General features: G+C 33.8%; 1 protein-coding gene across 1 annotated transcript; it reads left to right on the top strand.

The window, feature by feature from the left end:
- The first annotated feature begins 305 nt into the window (after positions 1-305).
- On the top strand, positions 306-4,107 carry GRIK2 (geminivirus rep interacting kinase 2). Its single transcript, XM_078985430.1, has 13 exons — positions 306-566; positions 741-958; positions 1,330-1,665; positions 1,759-1,833; positions 1,952-1,996; positions 2,115-2,189; positions 2,271-2,358; positions 2,452-2,576; positions 2,767-2,862; positions 3,119-3,185; positions 3,438-3,553; positions 3,629-3,707; positions 3,794-4,107. Exons 3-13 carry the CDS (start codon positions 1,357-1,359, stop codon positions 3,940-3,942), a joined length of 1,224 nt encoding a protein of 407 aa, XP_078841556.1. The 5' UTR covers positions 306-566; positions 741-958; positions 1,330-1,356; the 3' UTR covers positions 3,943-4,107.
- Positions 4,108-22,525: the final 18,418 nt, after the last annotated feature.

Genomic DNA, 22,525 nt, shown 5'->3' with positions numbered 1-22,525 from the left:
ATATATATATATATATATATATATATATATATATATATATATATATATATATATATATATATATATATATATATATATATAACTTGAAACACATACAATTAAATCATTTTCTTGTTTTTGTTTTCTAATGTCTTTCTATTACTTTTTTGACCATCAAAATTTATGTTTTTACTTTATACGTTTAACATGTTTATAACCAAAAAAATCAAAATAAGAATTATAAGTTCAACAAAAAAAATAAAAATAAAAATAAAAATAAAGTTGTTGAATTGAATGAAATAATTAGATACCTACAAGGAATCTTATATGCACCCCCATTCTCTGTCTCCATGTCGCTCTCCTTCTCTTATCTCATCACATGGGAAGCAATGAGCAGATGCTTGTATTCCCTCCAGCAAGATTGCTTGTAATTTCAATTTTCAACTACAAATAATTGCATTTAGTGTTTCATTTTTGTTCCTTCATGTCCACCGATCAATCAAATTCCCAAATATTTTCATAAATCCGCTGTTCCATTCCCATATTCCTCTAAATCCGCAAATCTTGCCCTAATTTTGATATCCAAGGTAATTATTCGTATTTTAGCCTTAATCTCGCGTAATCAATTATGTTTGAATCCGAATTCTGATAATCACTCTTCGATTACTTTAATTCTTTTAGTTCTAACAATCATTAAGTGTGTGTATATATGAATTACGTATATTTCGTAGCTTCTAATTTTGCTTTTTGCTGATTTGAAGGAAAGGGAACGTTTCGGTGGAGTCAAGCCGGGAAATTTGGGGTTGGGCGGTTTTGAGAAAAACTGGAAGAGTTGTTCTTAAGAGATGTTGCTGGCTTTGAATCGTAATGGGGTTTATTTCATCAACTGTTTCTTCCATTTCTCTGAATGGCATCCATTGGAGTTCAGCAAATAGCAGATTAATTAGGGCTTGATTGCCTCCTTCCTGTAATTTCATAGGTCAGCATAATCGAATCCACACAACTTTTTGCTATTTCTGAAATTCGATTTCTCTTCTCAGTTCTAAACTCAAAACTTCACTTAATTGAAATGATATGATCAACTAAATATCAATGAGATTATCAAAATTTTCAAGGAAGTTATATGAAAATGAAAGATAGCACGCCTGTTTTAAAAAGTCAATGCTCAATTATTTATTCCTTCATTCTCTTGTTTTGGAATAAAGGAGTTTATTTTATTCCAGAGTTATTGCTTGCTTAACTTGACTTGTTTTTGCTCAACTTTTATTCTAATTAAGCTGATAAACGTTTTCTCTAGACTATTTGAATTCACAGAGTATTTAACAACATCAACTACTCATGTTCATTCAGGGATAATCATCTGCAAGTCTAACACAAATGGGCTGCTGTGGTTGTTTTGGGTTTTCATTTGCAAAAAAACACAAGAATCAGAGGCCAAGGGTACAGGGGGGAAATTATGTTCTCCAGGGGTTATTAAATGAAGAGGTGGAAGAAGATGAGGAGGAAGAAGAAGAAGAAGATCATCACTCATATACTGACAACATGACAGATACTGAAAAAGGAGATCATGAAGAGCTTAGAAGCCCTGCTAAAACCTCTCAAGAGATTCTTATTTACAGGACAGAAAACGGATTAATTTGCAGAGAGTTTCCTGTTAAAGAAACCCACAAAGTTATTCGATCAGAGGTAATCTTTGTCCTTTGATCTCAATTTGGCTTCTTTTCACTTTTTTTTTTTTTTTCAAAAGATTCTTATATTAGTTTTTTTTGTTACTTTTAGGATGAAAATGGGAACAAAATGGTGAATGAGTATGTTCGCGAGTGTAAAATTGGAGCTGGTAGCTATGGCAAAGTGGTAATTTACTAATTTACTTGATTTCTAGTTAATTATTATAACCCTTCACATACAAAAAAAAAGTTTATTAAATTATTAATCATTTAATGCTTATTCATTAAACTTACATGTTCTACAGGTTCTTTATCGAAGCCAGATTGATGGGAAGCATTATGCCATTAAGGTTCTTGGATCATATTTCAAACTAGGAATTGCAATTTATACTTTATAAATTTATAAAATGTTTGTAAATTTGTAATAAGAATTAAGAATAATCACCATGTTCAAATTTGTTAATGCAGGCTTTTCACAAATCTCATTTATTAAAACTACGTGTTGCTCCATCTGAAACAGCCATGACTGATGTTCTTCGTGAGGTAATTTAATTTAACCTTAAAAACATTTTTTTTTTCTTTTCCATTTTTGTTTTTTTAAATGTTTTTGGAATTTCCTCACAGGTTTTAATCATGAAAATGCTAAATCATCCGAATATAGTGAATCTTGTTGAGGTGATTGATGATCCTAACACAGATCACTTTTACATGGGTATGAACTATGAACTATGAACTCTTACTTTCATGTTGATTTTTTAATTTCTTTTTTTTATATAAATGATTAATTTATTTATTCGTTTTTTAGTTCTTGAATATGTTGAAGGGAAATGGGTGTTTGAAGGTGCGGGCCCGCCAGGTGGCCTAGGAGAAAATCTTGCAAGGAGATATTTGCGCGATATAGTATCTGGATTGATTTATCTCCACTCTCATGTAAAATTACAAAACCATTTTATTTTAAAATAAATAAAACATTTTTCTTTACAAGATTTGAAAAAAAAAACATTTTCTTTAAATCCAAGATTGCATCTTTATCGTTGTAATGATCACAAAATCTTGATAACAAATAAATGAATTGATATTCTGTGCTCTTATTTCCTTTTTTATTTTTTATAAAATTCAGAATGTTGTTCATGGAGATATAAAACCTGATAATCTTCTGGTAACTGGTGATGGGAAAATAAAGATTGCTGATTTCAGTGTGAGCCAAGTTTTTGAGGTAATGAAATTCGGTTTACTTCTTGATATTATGTTTAATTGCAAAAAATAGCAAATATAATTTTATTGACTTTTTTATTATAGAATCCTACTTTCATTTTTTTTAAAAGTATAATGCCTTAATATAATAATTTTCTTGAAAGTACAATGCTATAATAGAAAGAAATGAAAGTAGGAAAGTAGGTTGCTATTTTTTGCATTTAGTTCTAATTAATTGTTAATCATATTTTTCTTAACCTTCAAAAATATATTTGTAGGATGAAAATGATAAGCTTCGCCGCTCCCCTGGGACGCCTGTTTTCACCGCTCCCGAGTGCTGTCTAGGTAAATAAATATACACGACAAAACATGACAGAACAGAACAAAACAAAACAAAACAGTCTGTACATGACATGACAGAAAAGACAGTACCAGAACTAGGACTAGGACTGACGTCAATGCAACAAGATTTCAACTTTTTGGGATGGGATGGTGACTATCCCTCAGTCTCTAGTCTGTGCAAAAGACGAAAATGCCCTCGTTGTACAACATAGTTTCAACATTTATTTTTTTCTTTTTTGTTTTTTTAATAAATAGGTAAAAATTATCATGGTAAAACTGCGGATACATGGGCGGTTGGAGTTACTTTATATTGTATGATATTGGGACAATATCCTTTTCTTGGAGACACACTACAAGATACGTACGATAAGGTATAAAAAAATTTCTTTTGTAATGTTTTAAATCTTATAATATTTTTTAAATTAATTTCTCGTTTTATTTTGCAGATTCTTAATAGTACTATATTTCTCCCCGATGATATGAACCCCATGCTCAAGAACCTTATCGAAGGGCTTCTCTGCAAAGGTTAGTTTTTTTTTTTTTAAAATGTAAAAAGAATGACTTAATAGAGACGGTAAGGGAAATTACGAATTTGCCCTTTGTTTGAATAGATCCTATGGAGAGAATGAGTCTCGAAACGGTTGCAGAGCATTCGTGGGTGATGGGAGATGAGGGGCGGGTCCCGGAATATGTTTGTTGGTGCAAAAGGAACAAGTTACAAAGGGAAGAAGAGAGAGAGATTATTAGTAATACAAATTAAGGTGATTTTGCTTTTTGTTTTATGGATATTTTTGTATATAGTAAGATGTTGATTTATTAATGAGTTTGATAAAAAAAAAAAAATAATAAGAAAGGGGATAATGTGAGATAATAGTTTGGAACTTTATAATATATGATAAAAAATCATATTTTGGTTTGTTGTATACCTCTTAATTATATTTTTATCAATTTCACTAATCCATGTTGTATAGAGTAGACTAGCTAAAAAATTAGCTTTTTTCTGAAAAGCTAGCTTTTTTTCTGAAACAGCTGGTAAAAAATAGTTGATAACTAGATGACATATAAAATGTTTTAAAACGACATTAGCAGGAAATGAACTTCTAATGGTATATTTGGAAAACGTTTTGTGATTTTTTCATTAAGACTGTGTCTGTTTTTGAACTGGTAAAATGTTTTTTTTTTTTTTTTTTTTTTTTTTTTTTTTCTTATATCTATGGAAGAAGATGTCGACCAAAAATCTTTTTCCATGTCTTTATAGAAAAGTCTGTTCATAGAAAAAATATTGTTTATTTTTTAATTTGTCTTTTCAAAATGACCGAAGTTTACCAATATACATAACTTTACCAATATATATATATATATATATATATATATATATATATATATATATATATATATATATATATATATATATAAACACCCAAATTATAAAAAATCTTTCTTTATATAAAAAAAAAAGAAAAAAAAAACACCCAAATTATACCAATATTTAGAAAAACATTTTTAAATAAAACATCCATAACTTTACTAATATATATAGAACTTTTTAAAAAAAAAAAAAAAACAATTTTAAAATAATGTAGATGTTCTTATTGTCAGTTGTCACTATTAAAAACAATATAGTTTTAAATCGTAGAATTTTTCTCGATACGCGTTTAGATAACATAACATTGCTACCTACTTTTTTTTTTTTTTTTTTTTTTTTTTTTTTTTTTTTTTTTTTTTTTCCTTTTTTGGTAATCACCGTTGGTTTGTCCAAAATTAAGAAAACAATATCATTTCAACATATTTAAATCAAGACATTTTGTTTTTTTGTTTTCACTTGGGTAAAGAACACAGATTCTTGAGTCTAGACTCTAGATGACTCAATCCATTTTTGGAAATCGCCAAGAAAAACGCTTTCAATGACTTTTAGGATGAGGGGATAATCATAAATTTGACGACATTGATCGAAGAGTAAAAAACAGGTCAGAAATGAGATGGTTGAGTTGAGTGGTGATTGAAGAGGAGTAGGGTGAGTTAATTTCAAAGAGTGGATTTCAAAGTTTAGATCAAAGTCAAACAATACCCGTATTTAGAACTTAACATCATGAATGAGATAACAAACAATGTTGATCTACAAGTTGAAAAACAAGCATGCTGAAAGATTTGGGGACAATTAGGATTAAAAGAGAAGGGCATAACATACCGAACGAAAGTGGAGTGTAGAGATGGAGGCGGCAGCCAGAGCAGGCCGGTCCAAATGTAGTTGGAGTCCGGGGCAAAAAGAAAAAAAAAACGGTCCCTTACAAACAAATATAATAAAGATTAAAAAAATATTATTTATTCTTTACTATAAACGCGTTCAATTAACAATAACAAACAAGCCAAATTGTTTATATTTTGAGCTAGTTTAAGTTTGAACCAACTTTAGGCTCTAAATTTTGGGTCCCCTACAGACATGGGCCTTGGACGGTCGTCTGGGTTGCTCACCGTCTGGACTGGCCCTAGCGAACGTCAAGAAGGAATGTCAAAGGTTGCAGCGAACAGGAGAGTTGATGAAAGGGAAAGCAGTCGATGATATGCTTTCAAGAATGGAAAGTGTTATTTTTAAGTTTTTTTGGAAAAGCGATCAAAAAATCTTTTAGGTCTTTTGTTTTAAAAAACGAACAGTATTTGAAAAACATCAACCATCCGTAGATAAGTGTCAAAAAAGTACTTTTAGTAAAAAAAACAAAAAAAAAAACAAAATCACACCCTAAGTAAATCTATTGAATTTCTTTTTGTAATACTTTATAATGTTAAAAAAATAAAAATAAACTTAAAATTTTATTATGGTAATGCATTATCTAAAACAAATTTGTTACAAAGTAAACCTTAATTCCACCTCTTTCATATCCTTGATTGTTATAAGTGGACCTTTATATAAACAAAGTATGTGTCTACATGTCTATAAAAATTCTAATATTTTGTGTAAAAAAAATTGTAATGATGTTACATACATTGATTAACAATCTTGAACCCTCTATTCTTTCTATAAACATCTTTCTTTGAATAGGTTAAATATCTAATAATTGTACAATTTTTGGACAAATTCATGTCTTTTTAAGTATTTTTTTTTCTATTATAAAAAATCAAATATTACTAAATTTGTGTAAATCTTGAAAGATTCTACAAGTGGTTGGATCATTATTCAATTCCCCTCTTTCTTCAATCAGTCACAATATTCCACTAATATCTATTTATGATATTTATTAGATATATGTAAATTTTAGAAGATTTGGCAATAAAACACCAAAATTCGCTCCAATCAAAATAGATTGCGTCTTTCATTATTCAATCATTTTTAAATTAAAATATAATTGTATGTATTTGGGATTTTATGAGAATTCTTTCAAAATTAGATATATCGGGCAATGTTTGTGTGCATTTTTATGTGATTTCACTAAATTCAAACATAAAATTCTAATGTGTACTTGTTTATAGAATCAATAAATATTTGATCAGACAACCATTGGAACATTAAGTTATCTAATATCTTTTTTTTAAAAACTACAATTTTATAAAAATCACCGAGCAAGGAAGGGCAAAGAAAAATAAAAAAAAACACAATTGCATGATATTAACCCAATCCCCCCCACTTACAATCACCAAAGTTTCCTCTATTTTTAACAAACTATGTACCAAAGTTATGATGTTATCCGTCGTTTTTACGATCGAGACTCGAATTTTATTGAAGAGTTGGTCGTTCAACGCCTTCCAAACACACCACAAAAACCCATAAACTCTCATATTCTTCATGAGCCTTTCCATGACATCGTACAATCCTTGACTAATCTTCGGATGATCGAAAACATTGGGAATCCATTGATATTTTGCATTTAGGTATTAAGCAACCGCACACATACATTTGGAACTACCATTTTTTTTATCGATGATGTCCTAGATCTCTTTGTAAGAAGAGAGGTTGTTATCCAAGTTCTTTGCTATTTTTGTTTTGCACTCATCTATCGCCCCATAAATATATCTCATTACTAGTGTGTGTTCCCCATCAACAAGCCTTAAAACTTCAACAAGTGCATTGTAGTATTAACTGAATAAACCATACTAGACCAAAAAGTTCTTTCGTCAATCACTATTTTTTTTTTATCTATTTACCATCAGTTTTTTAGGCCCAAGAAGATGCCCTTGTTTGTTTGAAACAAACATTTGTTGTAATTGTTGTTTCGATTCGTAAATACTTTGTACCTTCATAAATGTTGTGTTGAATCTTGTGACAACCGGTCGAAGTAGATATTTCTTTAGAATCTTTTCAGGATAAACTTAACACCACTTATGGTTATAGATGAAATTGCTAACATTTTTTACTTTAATTAAAATATTTTTATATTGCATCAAATCCCCAAAAAAATTCAAGCATAAAAAATAAGCAGTACACAGATTCCAATACAAGTTTTTTCTCTTCTCCATTACGAACACTTCAAAAACTTTGTACGCATTAGCATTGTCAGTCACCACTTGAACGACATTATCTTCTAGGATCTCTTCAACAACTCAATTTTTTTTAGCTTTCTTATGCAATATGATACTTCAACAGTTCTAAAAAACAGTTACATATTTATTGTTGACCAAAAAGTTTATCAGACTTCAGTTTCTCATGTACGACCATCTATCTGATAATACTAACACCCATGTTGTCTTTCCGATATATCTAATTTTGAAAGGATCCAAGTTTGTAACTCGTGCATTGAAGGGGGTTTCAATCCTCTTCCAAAATTTCCAACCGAACGTAACATACTAGTAAATGATGGACTAGTTGCTACTTTAAACGAGATTTCATTATCGTAAAAGAACCTCCCAATATCCAAGCAAACTTAGTTTCGGTGCTCTTTAGCACTCGTCGGGTGATTTTTTCACAACGTCCTTCTTCACCATCTACTGCACTCATCATAAATCTATCAATTGGTCCTCTAATACCCCTAAAGCTAAAAGTTGTAAATAATGGATAAACACTTCTGCAACCACTAAATATGCCCCACTTGCCATGTTTTCTTTAAAGTTCATTTGAGCAGATAATTTAGCATCCTAAAATGTTAGATAAAACAGAGCTGAACCAAGATCAAAGAGCAAACTTACTTGGCAATGTTAACTTGGCTGAAGAAGATGCCATATTTCCGATTCCTTCTTCCCTTAACGGTGTGCTTAATGGTTTTCTGATGGAGAGAGTTATATCTAATGGCATCCACGATCATCATATTTATAAGGAGCCTTAGCATAAATTAAGAGCCCTCAAGCATCAATGAAGAGACCTTCAAAATCCTCTGGATCGTATGTATGCCATGGTGTTAACTTCACCAGTTACACCTTAAGAGCAAGATATATATGTGACAACCTGAAATTTTTTGCTTTGAAAGCTCAGTCAGTTAACTCAACTCAGTGATAGACTCACTCCTGCTATCCTTTAGCACAATTTGGAGACTGTTTGAGTGTTCTGAGCCTAGTACACTAAAGGAATGAGTGCTAGGAAGTACCAGCTAGAACCATTGAACAATGATCAAGCCTAAATCACCAAAACAATGAGTTCACGGCCACCACATTGGAGTTTACGGCATTAAAATCCATAGGGGTCGTAAACTCACCCTATATATTCAAGTGGTGGCCATTTCTTTCATTTCTTTCTTTCCTTGGCCGATTTTCCCTTATTCTCTCTCAACTATCATCCAACTTTCACCTCAGATCTTCAAAAGTGTAAGTGTTCTACCCCTTGATTAGTTTATACATCTTATTTACTAGCTTCATACATTGATTTCATCCATGAAAATCATGTTTGTTTAGATCTTCAAGTTTCACCAAGAACACCAAGAACACATACTAGTGTTCTTGGCAAAGATCGACCATTTCAAGCCTCTATATCATAAGTACTCTTCCCTACACTTGATATCTAGTTAGGACTAATGCTTAGAGCCTTGAAAACATCACCAAAATCATCATTTAGAGAGTTTACGGCCCAAGAGTAAACACCCTTGGCCTTAAACTCCAAATATGGTCAAGTTTTGGACCGTAAACACATATACGCTCTTGTTTAACCTTAGAACACTTGAACCCTTGAGACTCTTACCTTTAAGACCCTAAATATGACCAATTAGAGAGTTTACGGCCAAGAGTAAACTCCCTTGGGCCGTAAACACCTCAACACTCTCCAATGAGTGGGTCTTTCTCATCCTCTAGTAGAGCAAAAGTCCCTTAAGCTTCCCTAGCCTTCAAACAAACACTTATGCATGTTTGACCATGAGTTTACGGCCGTAAACTCCCTTTGGCCGTAAACCCATGGTAGTAAACTCTTGTTAGAGTCATTCCACACTCCTTAGTCCAATCACATGTGATTTCAACACTCGGTCAAAGTGTTTCCTAGTCCCGTGAGGTGTTTCCTTGCCTTTGGTTACCTCCAAACCTTATATTTATGTCAATATATGTCATTTAGGACTTGTTAAGTCTCGGGACATCATTTGTGGAGCTTCTCATCCTTACACGCATACCCGTTTGAATTACCCACATCAGGTGAGTTCATACCCCGTAATGAATCTTTTAAACTATTTTAAATGCTTTTAGGGGGGAGGGATACAAGTTGAACACAATTTATAATTGTGTAATTGTTTTTTAAACATCTTTTAAAGGATTACTTATGTCTTTTATAAGTAATCAAATCATTTCAAAAGCTCTTTTAAAGTTATGTTACTTTTTAGTTTAACAAAACTCCATTTTAAAGTACAAGCATAACTTAGTAAAACGAGTATTTTCAACAATAGTTCAAGTTAAACACTAGTAAACTATAATGTGTATAGTTTAGAGAGTCAGTTCATACTAGATACAATACACGATAACATAAGAGAACACACAATAAAGAGAAAAAAGGAGGAAGATACAATACACGACAACATAAGAGAACACACAATAAAGAGAAACAAGGAGGAAGATACAATACACAATAACACGAACATACTAAGATACTATAACAGAACAAACATAATAAGGTGCTATAACATGGGACAACTACAGGATCTAATTATACCAATGAATCACTGACACATTGTTCTAAACAAATGGTGATAGTTATATTGGGTATACATGATCACATAACTTTAATATGGATATTATGGCCTAGCAATTCGTTGCGGAAGCCATTCTTGATTCCCAGAATCTCTTGTAGGGAAAACGTTTAGTATGGGAATTACTTATCACATTATGACCTTAATAAAACAAATATGTTTTAAGGTAATTAGTACGATCAGTATGTCAATTTATAAGATTACTGAGTACTTATATTTTCCCATTACTTTCATAGAGTGACAGTTCCACTTGAAAGTTAATGCAAACTATTTTCGAGTCAAAATAGTTATAAACTAGGGAAAACTTACATTTTTTTACAAGCGACAAACGGAACAGTCAGGTCTAGTACATTCAGTAGAAAGGGACCATAATGCTAACCTTATGATTCCTTAATGTATACATCAAGAGATATATATTAATAATATATGATAGGTAATAGGATGTGTGCTTTCCGCTTCATTTCTTGTTCCTTGTTTGGTTGTGGGCTTAGAGCGGATTCACCCAGCCTATTATCCATTCGATATTAGTTATACATATGTTCTATATACATTAAGTCATCATAAGGGGTACCAGGTATGGGTCAGGTCATAGGACACTAATTTAATGCACAGTTTTCTAGTACAAAACATACTTTTCAAATCAGAACTTTGGATATACAAAACTAGAAACTTACCAGTAAAGGGTTTAATCCATTTGATTAAACCATCATTTTAAAGGACCTTAGGTAGTTAAATCTATAATACCTTAGTTTATACATCGAATGTTATATATAATTAATATCCAATAGGTAGTTGGATGTGTGCCTTCCGCCTCATTCCCTGTTCCTTGTTTGGTTGTGGGCTTAGGGCAGATTCACACAATCTATCTGTTCGATATTAGATTATATATAATTAGTATAAACTAAGTGAGTATAGAAGGAACCACTGTGGTCATTATTTTATTATAAGAAATAAGGGTTTTCTTAAAGAACCTTTTCATAAATTATGAAGGAACTATTACAGTTAACACCGTGAGTACCAAGGAAATACGTCAGGGTCATATACAATAAGGATCTAACAACCAATGGGATGTGTGTCATCCGCCTCATTCCTTGTTCCTTGTTTGGTTGTGGGCTTAGGACAAATACACACAATTGATTGTTTGTTTAATCTGAATTTTATAGAACTTGTATCCATTTAGTGCTCATAGAAAGAATTGTAGAGTTATTTTTACGTATCTTTCACCAAAGCAGGAAATATAGGATTTTCTGGAGGAACAGACGAACTTTTCTAAACATAACTTACAACCTACTACACTTTTCAACTACATTTTACAACAACTTTCTACAACTTACTTACAACACTAAAATCTTATGAACTCACCAGCTTAATTGCTGATAAACTCTTTCAAATAACTTGTATTCTCAGGGAACTAGTAGACAGGTACTTGCGTTGGGAATTCAGAAGATGGAGCAGTATAGCTCCAAGTCTTGTTTTGTTATTTTATTATGTATTCTATATTTTGTGAACACACACATTGTAAACACTTTCTTTCTAATGAAATGGTTGTTCATTACTTTGCTTACTATGATGCATGTCTTGTGATACTAATCATGACGTCCTCCACCCCCGAACGTTTCCGCCGTTCCGGTTTTGGGGTGTGACAATATAGAACCACAAAATTAGTCCCTCATGTTATAGAATCATGTCATATCCATCATACTTGTGACACCCCAAAATCACGACCAGAAAAGACCGATTTTCATTTATGCTTTTTAAAATAATTTCAGAGTAAATCCTTTTGATTTGAAAACGTTCTGGAATTTGTTTCCAAAAACAAAGTATGAAAAAATAATATTTACCAAAGCATTTCATAAAAAAAATATTTTCATTATATAATCAAAACTCACGATGTCATGTTCCGATACAGACCATAAAGCATAAACGATAACATTACAAGTCATTCAACAAATATATACATATACAGTATTGTAGACAAAACAACTTGATGATTCATCCATCTTATGCCCTTGCGCCACTTCCTGTAATACAAATAAACTGAGTGGGTCAGGCTTGGGAGCCTGGTGAGCATATAGGGTTTTCAACCCACAATAAATGATTAATTTAATTTTCATCAACCAACGATAACCCAATTACACATCCCGTTATTCTCACTTTACGTTCCTAAAATAACTAACACAAGGGACCTAGTCTAAGAATATTTCATCAGGGCGACAACACATGCATTCAGGGGTTTCCCGACAATATATGTCAAATAAGGCAACCATGAGGGGGATGGAGTACAGCAAATGAACACCCAAGTTCATTAACACCTACAGGTGGCGAACCTGCTAGCGTTCCACAGGACTATCTAGAAAAGTCTGTGGTCGTCATCTAAACTCCGCTAGATGACTGAATCAAAAACAAAATCGAGGCCTCTCATCTATTTATCACACAACTATCTACCCACGTTCTACCCGACATATTAGTAGATAAATATATATATATTTTTATACATAGTTTAAAAACCTGTATAGCATTCCCATTCAATACATATTCCAAACATCAGATGAGACACATACACATAACACGTATTTCATAGAGAATAAATCATATCTATGAGATAAAAGAAAATGAATATACATTCACGCATATAACAACAAAATATACACATAACACGTATTTTATATAAAATACTTCGTAATTATGCGTTAGAAGAAAGTAACCACACAATCACTTGATTAGAAAATGATCGGACAACACTACGGCTTATAGAAGTAGTGTTCTTCGGCGGATCTGGAAGATCTTCACAAAAACCGGGCTCCTCGTGGACAGAGCTTCGGCTCAGGAATTGCACTTCTTGGGATCTTCGGGGCTTCGGGACTTGCTTCGGGGCTCGGGATTAATACCGGGGCTTCGGGATAATTCGGGCACGAAAAACGATGCAAAACGGGAGAGAGAGAAGAGAAAAAGAGCAAAACTCTCGGTTGCCCTCGCAAGCCTTTTATAGAGGCTAAGGCCTCGCATTACGCTGGGCGTAATGCTCTACGCGGGGCGTATGCCTCCGGAAACGTCATTGCATGCGTCATCGGAGCACTCGAGTCCGAGGCGGTGCATGCATCGGGGTACGCTGGGCATACAGCCTTACGCTGGGCGTAACCCGGATAAGTCCGGTGACTCCTTCGGATAATATCGGGTTTTAATAATTAAATTTAAATTTAAATTATTTAATAAACTTCGAAAATTCATATCTTCTACATACGAACTCCGTTTTCAATGTTCTTTATATCCACGCGTAGGTGAGACTACGCTCTACAACTTTCGTTTAGACTCCATCGGCTAATTTTGACTTTTATTTTTATTATTTATTTTTAGTAGGCCGGGATAGGAAAACTCCATTATAAATTCATAACTTCTTCATCCGACGTCCGTTTTCGCATATATTTTTATCGTTTCACTACTATTAACGAGATCTTCGATTCTCGTTTAGATTGTTTCGGCTAAAAACCTCTCAGTCTCTAATCGAGTATTCAGGTTGCATACTGCTAAGTCGAAACTTAGAAAAACCATAACTTCCTCATACGAAGTCAGATTTGGACGTTCTTTTTATGTAAGCTCTCGGTTTAACGAACTCTATGACTTTCTTTTAGATCACTAAGGCTAAATATCGCTCTAATGTAAATTTCACTTTTTACGTCATTCAGCGTTGCCGGTTCTGTCGCGAAACTTCGACAGGTCATAACTTCTTCGTTATAACTCGGATTTCGGCATTCTTTATATCTTCGGAATCCTTGTTTCGACCACTACATCTTTATGCAAAGATATCGGGCTTATCTCACACTTCAAGTTTGACGCTTATTTTATTCTTAATTTATTAAATTATAATAATTAAGAAAATAAACACATAATTCACATAATACTCAAATATTTCATCATTAATACTCCAAAAAGAGTTACAAGGGTTAACCTAGACTATTACATCAATAATAATGCCTAGCCTGGAAATGTTGACGTTGCAATTCTCTCCCCCTTAGGATGATTCCGTCCCTAGAATCACACATCAACAAACAAATGCGGATAGCGACTCAACATGTCACTCTCTCCATTTCCCAAGTGATATTTTACCCATTCGTATGTTTCCAACGGACAAGCACTAATTCGACCATCTTGCGTCGAAGCTTCTTAGTCTTTCGGTCAACAATTGCCTCAGGTTCTTCAATCAACCTTTTGTTTTCATCAATTCTCAATTCAGAAATTGGAATTATATCAGGAACTTCTCCCGTGAACTTCCTCAAATAACACACATGAAAAGTGTTGTGAATTCCATTCATTTCTTCGGGTAATTCGAGCTTGTAAGCTTGTTTCCCAATTCTATGAAGAACTTTAAACGGTCCAATAAACCTTGGACTCAACTTTTCCCTTTTACCAAATCTTATAAGTCCCTTCCACGGCGAGACTTTAAGCAAAACCGAATCTCCAACTTCAAAAGTCATCGGCCTTCACTTCCTGTCAGCATAGCTCTTTTGACGATCTTGAGCTGCTAACATTCTTTCCCTGATCACTTTCAACTTCTCAGCGGTTTGATGAACCATCTCGGGTCCCATAAACTGCTTCTCCCCAGCCTCAAGTCAACAAGACGTCGTAGGACACTTTTATCCGTACAAAGCTTGATAAGGTGTCATCTTTATGCTCGAGTAGAAACTATTATTGTAGGAAAATTCTACCAAAGGTAAATGTTCATCCCAGTTACCTAGGAATTCTATGGTACATGCCCTCAACGTATCTTCAAGTGTTTGTATTGTTCGTTCACTCTGACCATCGATCTGTGGATGGTAAGCTGTACTTAAACACAACTTGGTACCCAATTCCTCTTGTAGACTTTTCCAAAACCTCGAGGTGAAACGGCTATCACGATCCGATACAATCGTTAACGGAACACCGTGAAGCCTCACAATTTCCTTCATATAAGAATTCGCAAGCTTTTCCATAGACCATTTCTCATTGGCTGCTATGAAATGCGCACTCTTAGTGAATCGATCAACGACCACCCAAATCATGTCGTGACCATTCTTTGTTCTGGGTAGTTTAGTGACAAAATCCATCGCAATGTCTTCCCATTTACCCATAGGCACAGGTAAAGGTTCTAAAATCCCGTATTGTTTCTTATGTTGTGTCTTGACTCTCGCACAAGTCACACACTCGGCCACATACTTTGCAACATCAAGCTTCATCGTTAGCCACCAGTAGTAGGGTTTCAGGTCCCTATACATTTTAGTGCTGCCAAGATGAATCGAGTACATGGTTTTGTGAGCTTCTTCCATCAGAAGATCTCTTATTCCTCCTGACTTAGGTACCCAAATACGATCTTGGAATACCTTCAGTCTATGACCGTTTGTACCAAACACCAACGTTTTGCCCAAACGTTCCTCCTTCGGTCATTTTTCTCAAAAGCTTCTTCTTGAGCTTTCTTTATACTCTCCACAATTGTCGAGACAAATTCTATTCTCAACGCTCTTGGCCTTTTTCTCTCAACATTGACTTTCCGACTAAGAGCATCAGTAACAACATTAGCTTTACCGGGGGTGGTAAAGTATCTCACAGTCGTAGTCCTTGAGTAACTCTAGCCAGCTTCGTTGCCTCATATTTAACTCTTTCTGATTAAAGAGATATTGGAGACTCTTATGATAAGTGAAAAGTTTGCACTTCGTTTCATAGAGGTAATGCCTCCATATTTTCAGAGCAAAAACTACCGCTGCCAACTCCAAATCATGAGTCGGGTAATTCTTTTCATGCTCCTTCAGTTGTCGAGACGCATATGCTATCAGCTTTTCTCTTTGGGTCAAAACACAACCCAACCCAACACCAAACGCATCGCTATAGACAACGAAGTCTTCAACTCCATCGGGTAAACAAAGTATCGGTGCCTCGCATAGCTTCTTCTTTAGCTTCTCGAATTCTTCTTTATGATTATCACTCCAAGAATAAGTAGCTCCTTTGTGGGTCAAAGCTGTTAATGGAGTAGCAATCAAAGAAAAGCCTTGGATAAACCTTTGGTAATATCCGGCTAATCCTAAAAAGCTTCGGATCTCCGTGGTACTTTTCGATTGTTCCCACTTCATTACAACCTCAATCTTTGCTGGATCAACCATTATCCCTTCTTGGTTGACCACGTGACCTAAGAATTGGACTTCTCGAATCCAAAAATCGCATTTGGAGAACTTTTCATACAACTTCTCCTTCTTCAAGACTTCTAAACTTCTCGCAAGTGTCTGACATGCTCCTCTTGGCTTTTCGAGTAAATCAGAATGTCATCTATGAACACTATCATGGATTTATCAGGGAACGGATTACAAACCCTATTCATTAAATCCATGAATGTTGTTGGAGCATTGGTTAGTCCAAACGACATAACCAATAACTCGTAGGCTCCATATCTAGTTCTGAATGCAGTCTTCTAGATATCCTGCTCTCTCACTTTTAGATGATGATACCCTGACCTTAGGTCGATCTTTGAAAAATAACTTGAACCTTGTAGTTGATCGAACAGGTCATCAATCCTCGGCAACGGATATCTATTCTTTATTGTTGCCTTGTTCAGCTCTCTATAATCGATGCACATTCTCATACTTCCATCTTTCTTCTTCACGAATAACACTGGAGCTCCCCACGGTGTTGAACTAGGTCTAATGAAACCTTTGTCCAATAACTCCTGAAGTTGCATCATTAGCTCCTTCATCTCCGTCGGTGCTAATCGATAAGGTGTTTTTGCTATTGGCGTGGTTGCTAGTAGCAAGTCTATTCTGAACTCTACTTGTCTATCAGGTGGTAATCTAGGAAGATCTTCGGGAAATACTGTTGGATTAGTGTCTAAGTCCATAACTATTTTGGTATGTACTTGACCCGATTGTGCATGGTCCTTTTGGGTTGCCTTCACCAAAGCAACTTGATAGGATGAATTATGGAGAGAAAGGATTAAATATGATTTATTAATTTTATATGAGAATAATATATTAAAGGAGAAATCATATTGTTTAATTAATATTAGTCAATAATTAATTGGTAATTAGTTTTGTGACTAAAAGAGATTAATTAAACTTAAGGGACTGGAATTGTAATTATAAGATAATTATAATTTGGGCCATGGATTGCCTTATATGATAAGGTGGACGAATTCTATGGGGAAGCCCATATGAAATCGTCCAAGGCCTTGAGGAAAGGGCTCCATGGGTTGCTTAGGGCTTAAGCATCCAATTTAGGGTTTCCTTGTTAGATAACCCTAATAGCCTTACTATATATAAGACCCTTATGACCCAAAAACGTGGCTAATGATCTTTCTAGGGTTTCACATGTTTTTGGGCAGCCTTCAATCTCTCTCCTCTTCATCCTCTTGCTTATGGTGTTTGTGAACCATTAGAGGAGTGACAATTGTGACTCTAAGCTTTCTAAAGTCAATACAAGGAGATTTGGGATTGTTATTACTACATAACAATCAAGGTAACATCTTAAACCTATTCTAATGTTAATATGATTATTTGAATGCTAGAATTAGGGTTTATAGTCTTGGATTCAAAGCATGTACAATAGAGAAACCTAGATCCAAACTTTAGGGTTTGTATGAGCACATAGGATGTTCTTAGGACCAAAACCCATTAGTGGTATCAGAGCCTAGCTTGGTTTCAATTGTATTGATGCATTACATGTTCAAAAAAATCAATTTTTGGTGTTTTGGAGGCTGGACTCGCCGAGTCCATAGCTGAACTCACTGAGTCCATGCAGACTCGACGAGTCTAAGCCTGACCGACGAGTCAACTCGTCTGAGGGAGGGTATCTCGGGTTTTCTTGCTGTTTTTGCTTATGGATAATTACCTTATCATGTTAGATCAATATTAATCCGATTATATGATATATTTGACTATAATTTTGATCTAATTGAATATATTTATCAATTAATAAGATAATTGTTTCCTTATGTGATAATTGATTAATTATTTTGAGTAAATTGATAAATTGTTTTGCAAGAAATCATTAAATAAATCAAATATGGATAATTATGTGATTAAATGTTAATTTGAATTATTTGTTATTTGATCCTTATTGTTATGAAAAGTTTTATATTTTCCCCTTTAGGTTTTATAGTTTAAATTTGAACCCAAAAGTTTTGAAGTTTTGAAATTTAAATTGTTAAAACCCTAATGTTTTGAAAAAGGTTTCAAAACTTGCCCTCAAGTTTTGGAATTTAAATTTTGATTAATAGTTTAATTGTGATGTATATTTAAATTCTAAACCCTAATGTTTTGAAATGTTTCAAAACTTGCCCTCAAGTTTTGGAATTTAAAAGTTGATTAAAAGGTTTAATTAGGAATGTTAAATTCTAAAACCCTAGTAATGTTTTGAAAAGTTCAAATCACACCCTTATGGTTTTATTAATTAATTAAGGAGTATAATTACAAGAGGTTTAATAAATCCATAAAAGTTTTGGTTTACAATTTAATTGTATTAAAAGTATAAATGTTAAATTTGACCACTAAGTATTTTAAAAGTATAAAATACACCCTATACTATATATAACATTAAAAGTCTAACATTATATATATGTATGAGTAAAAGTCAGTATTACCGTTAGTAGGCCTCATTCACGAAGCTGGTCTATAAGGGGTGTTTAAGGAAATTGCCTATAATATGGCGATTGAATGGGTATCCACTCTTACCCACCGCACGCTTGACTAGTGGAGGATCGTTAGCCGAACGGGTAGGATAGGACGAAACCTTCCATTATAAGTATAATGAAATACAAAGTAACTAAATGTTTTTCAAATTCCCAATCTTAGTTACTTAGGCAAAGTGAATTGATGCAATTCCATGAAATTACACTTTGTGCCCTTGCGAAGACGTTAGTGGAGCGTGTGTGGTTTACCGGCACACTAAATGGTTCTAAGCAAAGGTAGCAAAGGGTGACTCAATGTTTGTCATGGTTCGGTGGAGCGTGTGTGGTTTACCGGCACATCGAATAGGTGACTGTAACATGTGAGGGCACCATGTAAGTTTGCATGGTTATTCACACCCGCTTTGTGATCCTCGGCATCCCAGTCACAAACAAGAGGGGCATATCGAGATTTAAACATGCCATTGAAATGATCAATGAATCTCAAAGGATCTAGGAGTTTTCATAGATTTAAAACTTAAATTTCTTTTTGTTTTTCATGGTGGAAATTAGTGAATCGTCATTCACTTACCTTCAAATATTTTGCAACTAGATTACGACATCCCTTTTCTAGGTTGTAGCGTATTGTGTTGGGTCCTAGCCTTAGTATCTCATTTGGGTGATTTACTAAGGACTCAATCGATCAACTAACTTGAATTTGTTTTCTCCCGTTTTGTAGATGTCAAAGTTCGACAACTATGGTCTTCTCAAATCCCGTGGAACAAGCATCCCACATGAAGATGATATTCCACGATTCGATCGAGGAACAAGAAATCATGCTTCACTTCCTCCTCCTCCTCCAAATGTTCTCCCTAACCCACAAGATCGAAGAATTGAAAGGTTCAATATCAAGAAAGCCCTATTGGAAATGAAACATGAAGATGGTAAGCTCGTGTGTGCCCACGTTCTAGGAATGAAATCACACATTGATAGGTTGATTATGTTGGGTGTGTCATTTCCCGATGAGTTGGCTGTGAACTGGGTTCTACAATCACTCCCTGAATCATATAATGAGTTCAAAAGAAAGTATTATATGATGGATCATGACGACAACCTCATTGACCTAACTTACATGCTTATTGCTGCTGAATCAGAAATGATTTGGCGAAGCAATGGAGCATTTTTGTTGGGAAAGTCAACCGACCATGCTTCCGAGGACGTTCTAGGAGAACCGACCTGCATTTGCTGCCAAGAGAAAGGGCGTTGGATAGAAGTCTGCCCCAAGAGCCTGAAAATTCCAAAGATGGGAGAGTTAAAGAGTATGACTGCGCTTCAGGTAAAATCCACTATCTAACTTCGTTAAGTTCCTATTCATTGATTCAAATACATGATATGATAAGATTGCATTTGAATGTTTTGCAGGATCGGTGAAAAGAAAGGAAGCTTGGTGAAAGAGCAAGATGAATCTAATCACAAGAAATGGATCTTGATCGCATGGACTTGAAGATTAGATTTTGAGCTTAGATAGTTATAATAGAGTTGTTAGAAATTTTCATTTTGAAATACATAGTTTTCAATGGATTTTGCATTGTAAGGACAAATGTTTTCCGCTGCTTTTATAAATAAAATAAATTTTGGTTTGACTTATTTATTTGTTTACTTCCTTGCAATGAAATCATTATGAAAATTGATGTTTGAATATTTTTTTTTCAACAAATGGATATGATTCTTATGGAAAAGGTCGAGAATTTACCAAATAGGGAGAGTTTCTCATCACCCAAATTTCAATTGGACAGAAATTTTGAATCACGCAACTTGGTTGCATGATGAATGAGAAATTTCATATTTGGAAATTATACTAATTCATTGATAAAGTGTCAAGTGAAAGGACTAGGAGATTGAGCACACAAAGTTGTGTGTTGATCAAGTCCACCATAAGAGAAACAAAGATATTTGTCATGATTTACTAAAGGTTTAGTAAATATGATTATACTTATAAGATTAAGTATAATTCGGAATTGATTAAAAAGGTTTAAATCAATAGCAAAACGAATAAGAATCAAGTAGGCAGAAAGATAAAAGTTTCTCCATTCTAAGAAGAAGGGAGAGTACCTTTTATGCTTTATGATAGGTCTTTATGATTAAGAACCATATCTTAATTGATCCTCTAAGTGAGTCTTAGTACAATTGTATGTTTAAGGAGAGGAATCAAGAATTGAAGAAATGGTTAAATCAAAAGGTCAATCATACTTCGTTCCAATAACAAATCTTAAAGTTAAGATTGTGACAATGAGTGAAAAGTATTAAGAAGGTTTATAACATTCATTAAATATGGAAAGTTGTGATGTCTTGGATAAGACAAAGGCCAACTAGGACCAATTTATGAAGTTTTTTGATAATAACTACACTAACTCTTGAATATTTGTTTGTCAAGAATTGTTTATTGACAAGAGAATATTATATGTCAATGAGTCAGTGGGAGTCTTAATGGTCTTGAAAGGTTTCAAGAACAAATCAAATAAACCTTATCGATCATCACTAGCACACGAGTTGAGGTTTACAACCTATCGTGTTGACAATATTTTGATTCTGTGCTGTTCCAATTGAGTTAATTATGCATGTGAGTCCTATGAGTTCTCATTTTGAACGCACAAAAAGGCAAAGCACCTTAATCAATGGAAGGTACATTGATAGGAAAAGGTGAGCTGCTTAACTACTTGGAAGACGTGGTGGGCAGCTGTGCTACCATAAGTCAAGAAATCAAGATTAAGAAAGTTCAGTCCATATGAGTTTGAATTTGTCGTAAACTCTGGTTTTAACAAATTCACATGGATAGGAACAAATACACCGCTTTAAATCTAAGTATCATAAGATTTCCTCCTTCATGAAAATGATTGTGAGGAAGTGCTTTCACTAAGAAAGATTTTAAGAAGATAGTGATTGTAAAGTTGCATTCTCGAATTCAATTATGGTTACAGTATCCCTTTCCATGATTTGAATTGTGAGGTTTGGCAATTAGTCTTAATTGTTTAGACACACATATGAACTATCTAAGGCAAAGGTGTATAAGCTTAAGAGGCCTTGATAAAAGATTATCAAAGCATAAAGTATTAGAAACATGGACTTAAGAAATTCAATAGGTATTGTTTTCTGAAAGTTAAGATGTTTATGAATACATGTCGAAGCTAGTGGGAGCATAAGTGTTATGTTTTTATAGTAATCATCATGATAGTGGGAGCATAAAAGTTACGATTGTATGATTATTATGGAAAGTTTTGCAAGTTGGCAATATTAATTATAGAAAACAAGAGTTATACCTTGCAAAGTCGTAAGGGTTGTAAAGTTGTTTTGCTATAATTAAGGGAGAGAATATTATGCTTCATTTCAAATCTAAAGGATTAGGTTGAGAAATGTTAATAAATTTAGTCGAAGGTACATAGTGTGTTCTTAAAATTTCGATTATGATTACGGCATTCCTCTTCACAATTCAAATTTTGAGAACATAGCAAATAAAACATTATGCGTCGTGTCCCATACGCTTCGGGTATAGGATCGATTGCAAATGCTTTAATATTTGACCATTCTAAAATTTTCCAAATGTCTAGCACATTTAGAGAGAAAAGGGGCTAGAATCGGTT

Source organism: Lactuca saligna, chromosome 1, assembly GCF_052625555.1.
Source record: "Lactuca saligna cultivar CGN05327 chromosome 1, ASM5262555v1, whole genome shotgun sequence".
Taxonomy (NCBI): Eukaryota; Viridiplantae; Streptophyta; class Magnoliopsida; order Asterales; family Asteraceae; genus Lactuca; species Lactuca saligna.
Note: the sequence above shows the minus strand (reverse complement) of the source record. Positions and strands in the feature narration are given on the sequence as shown.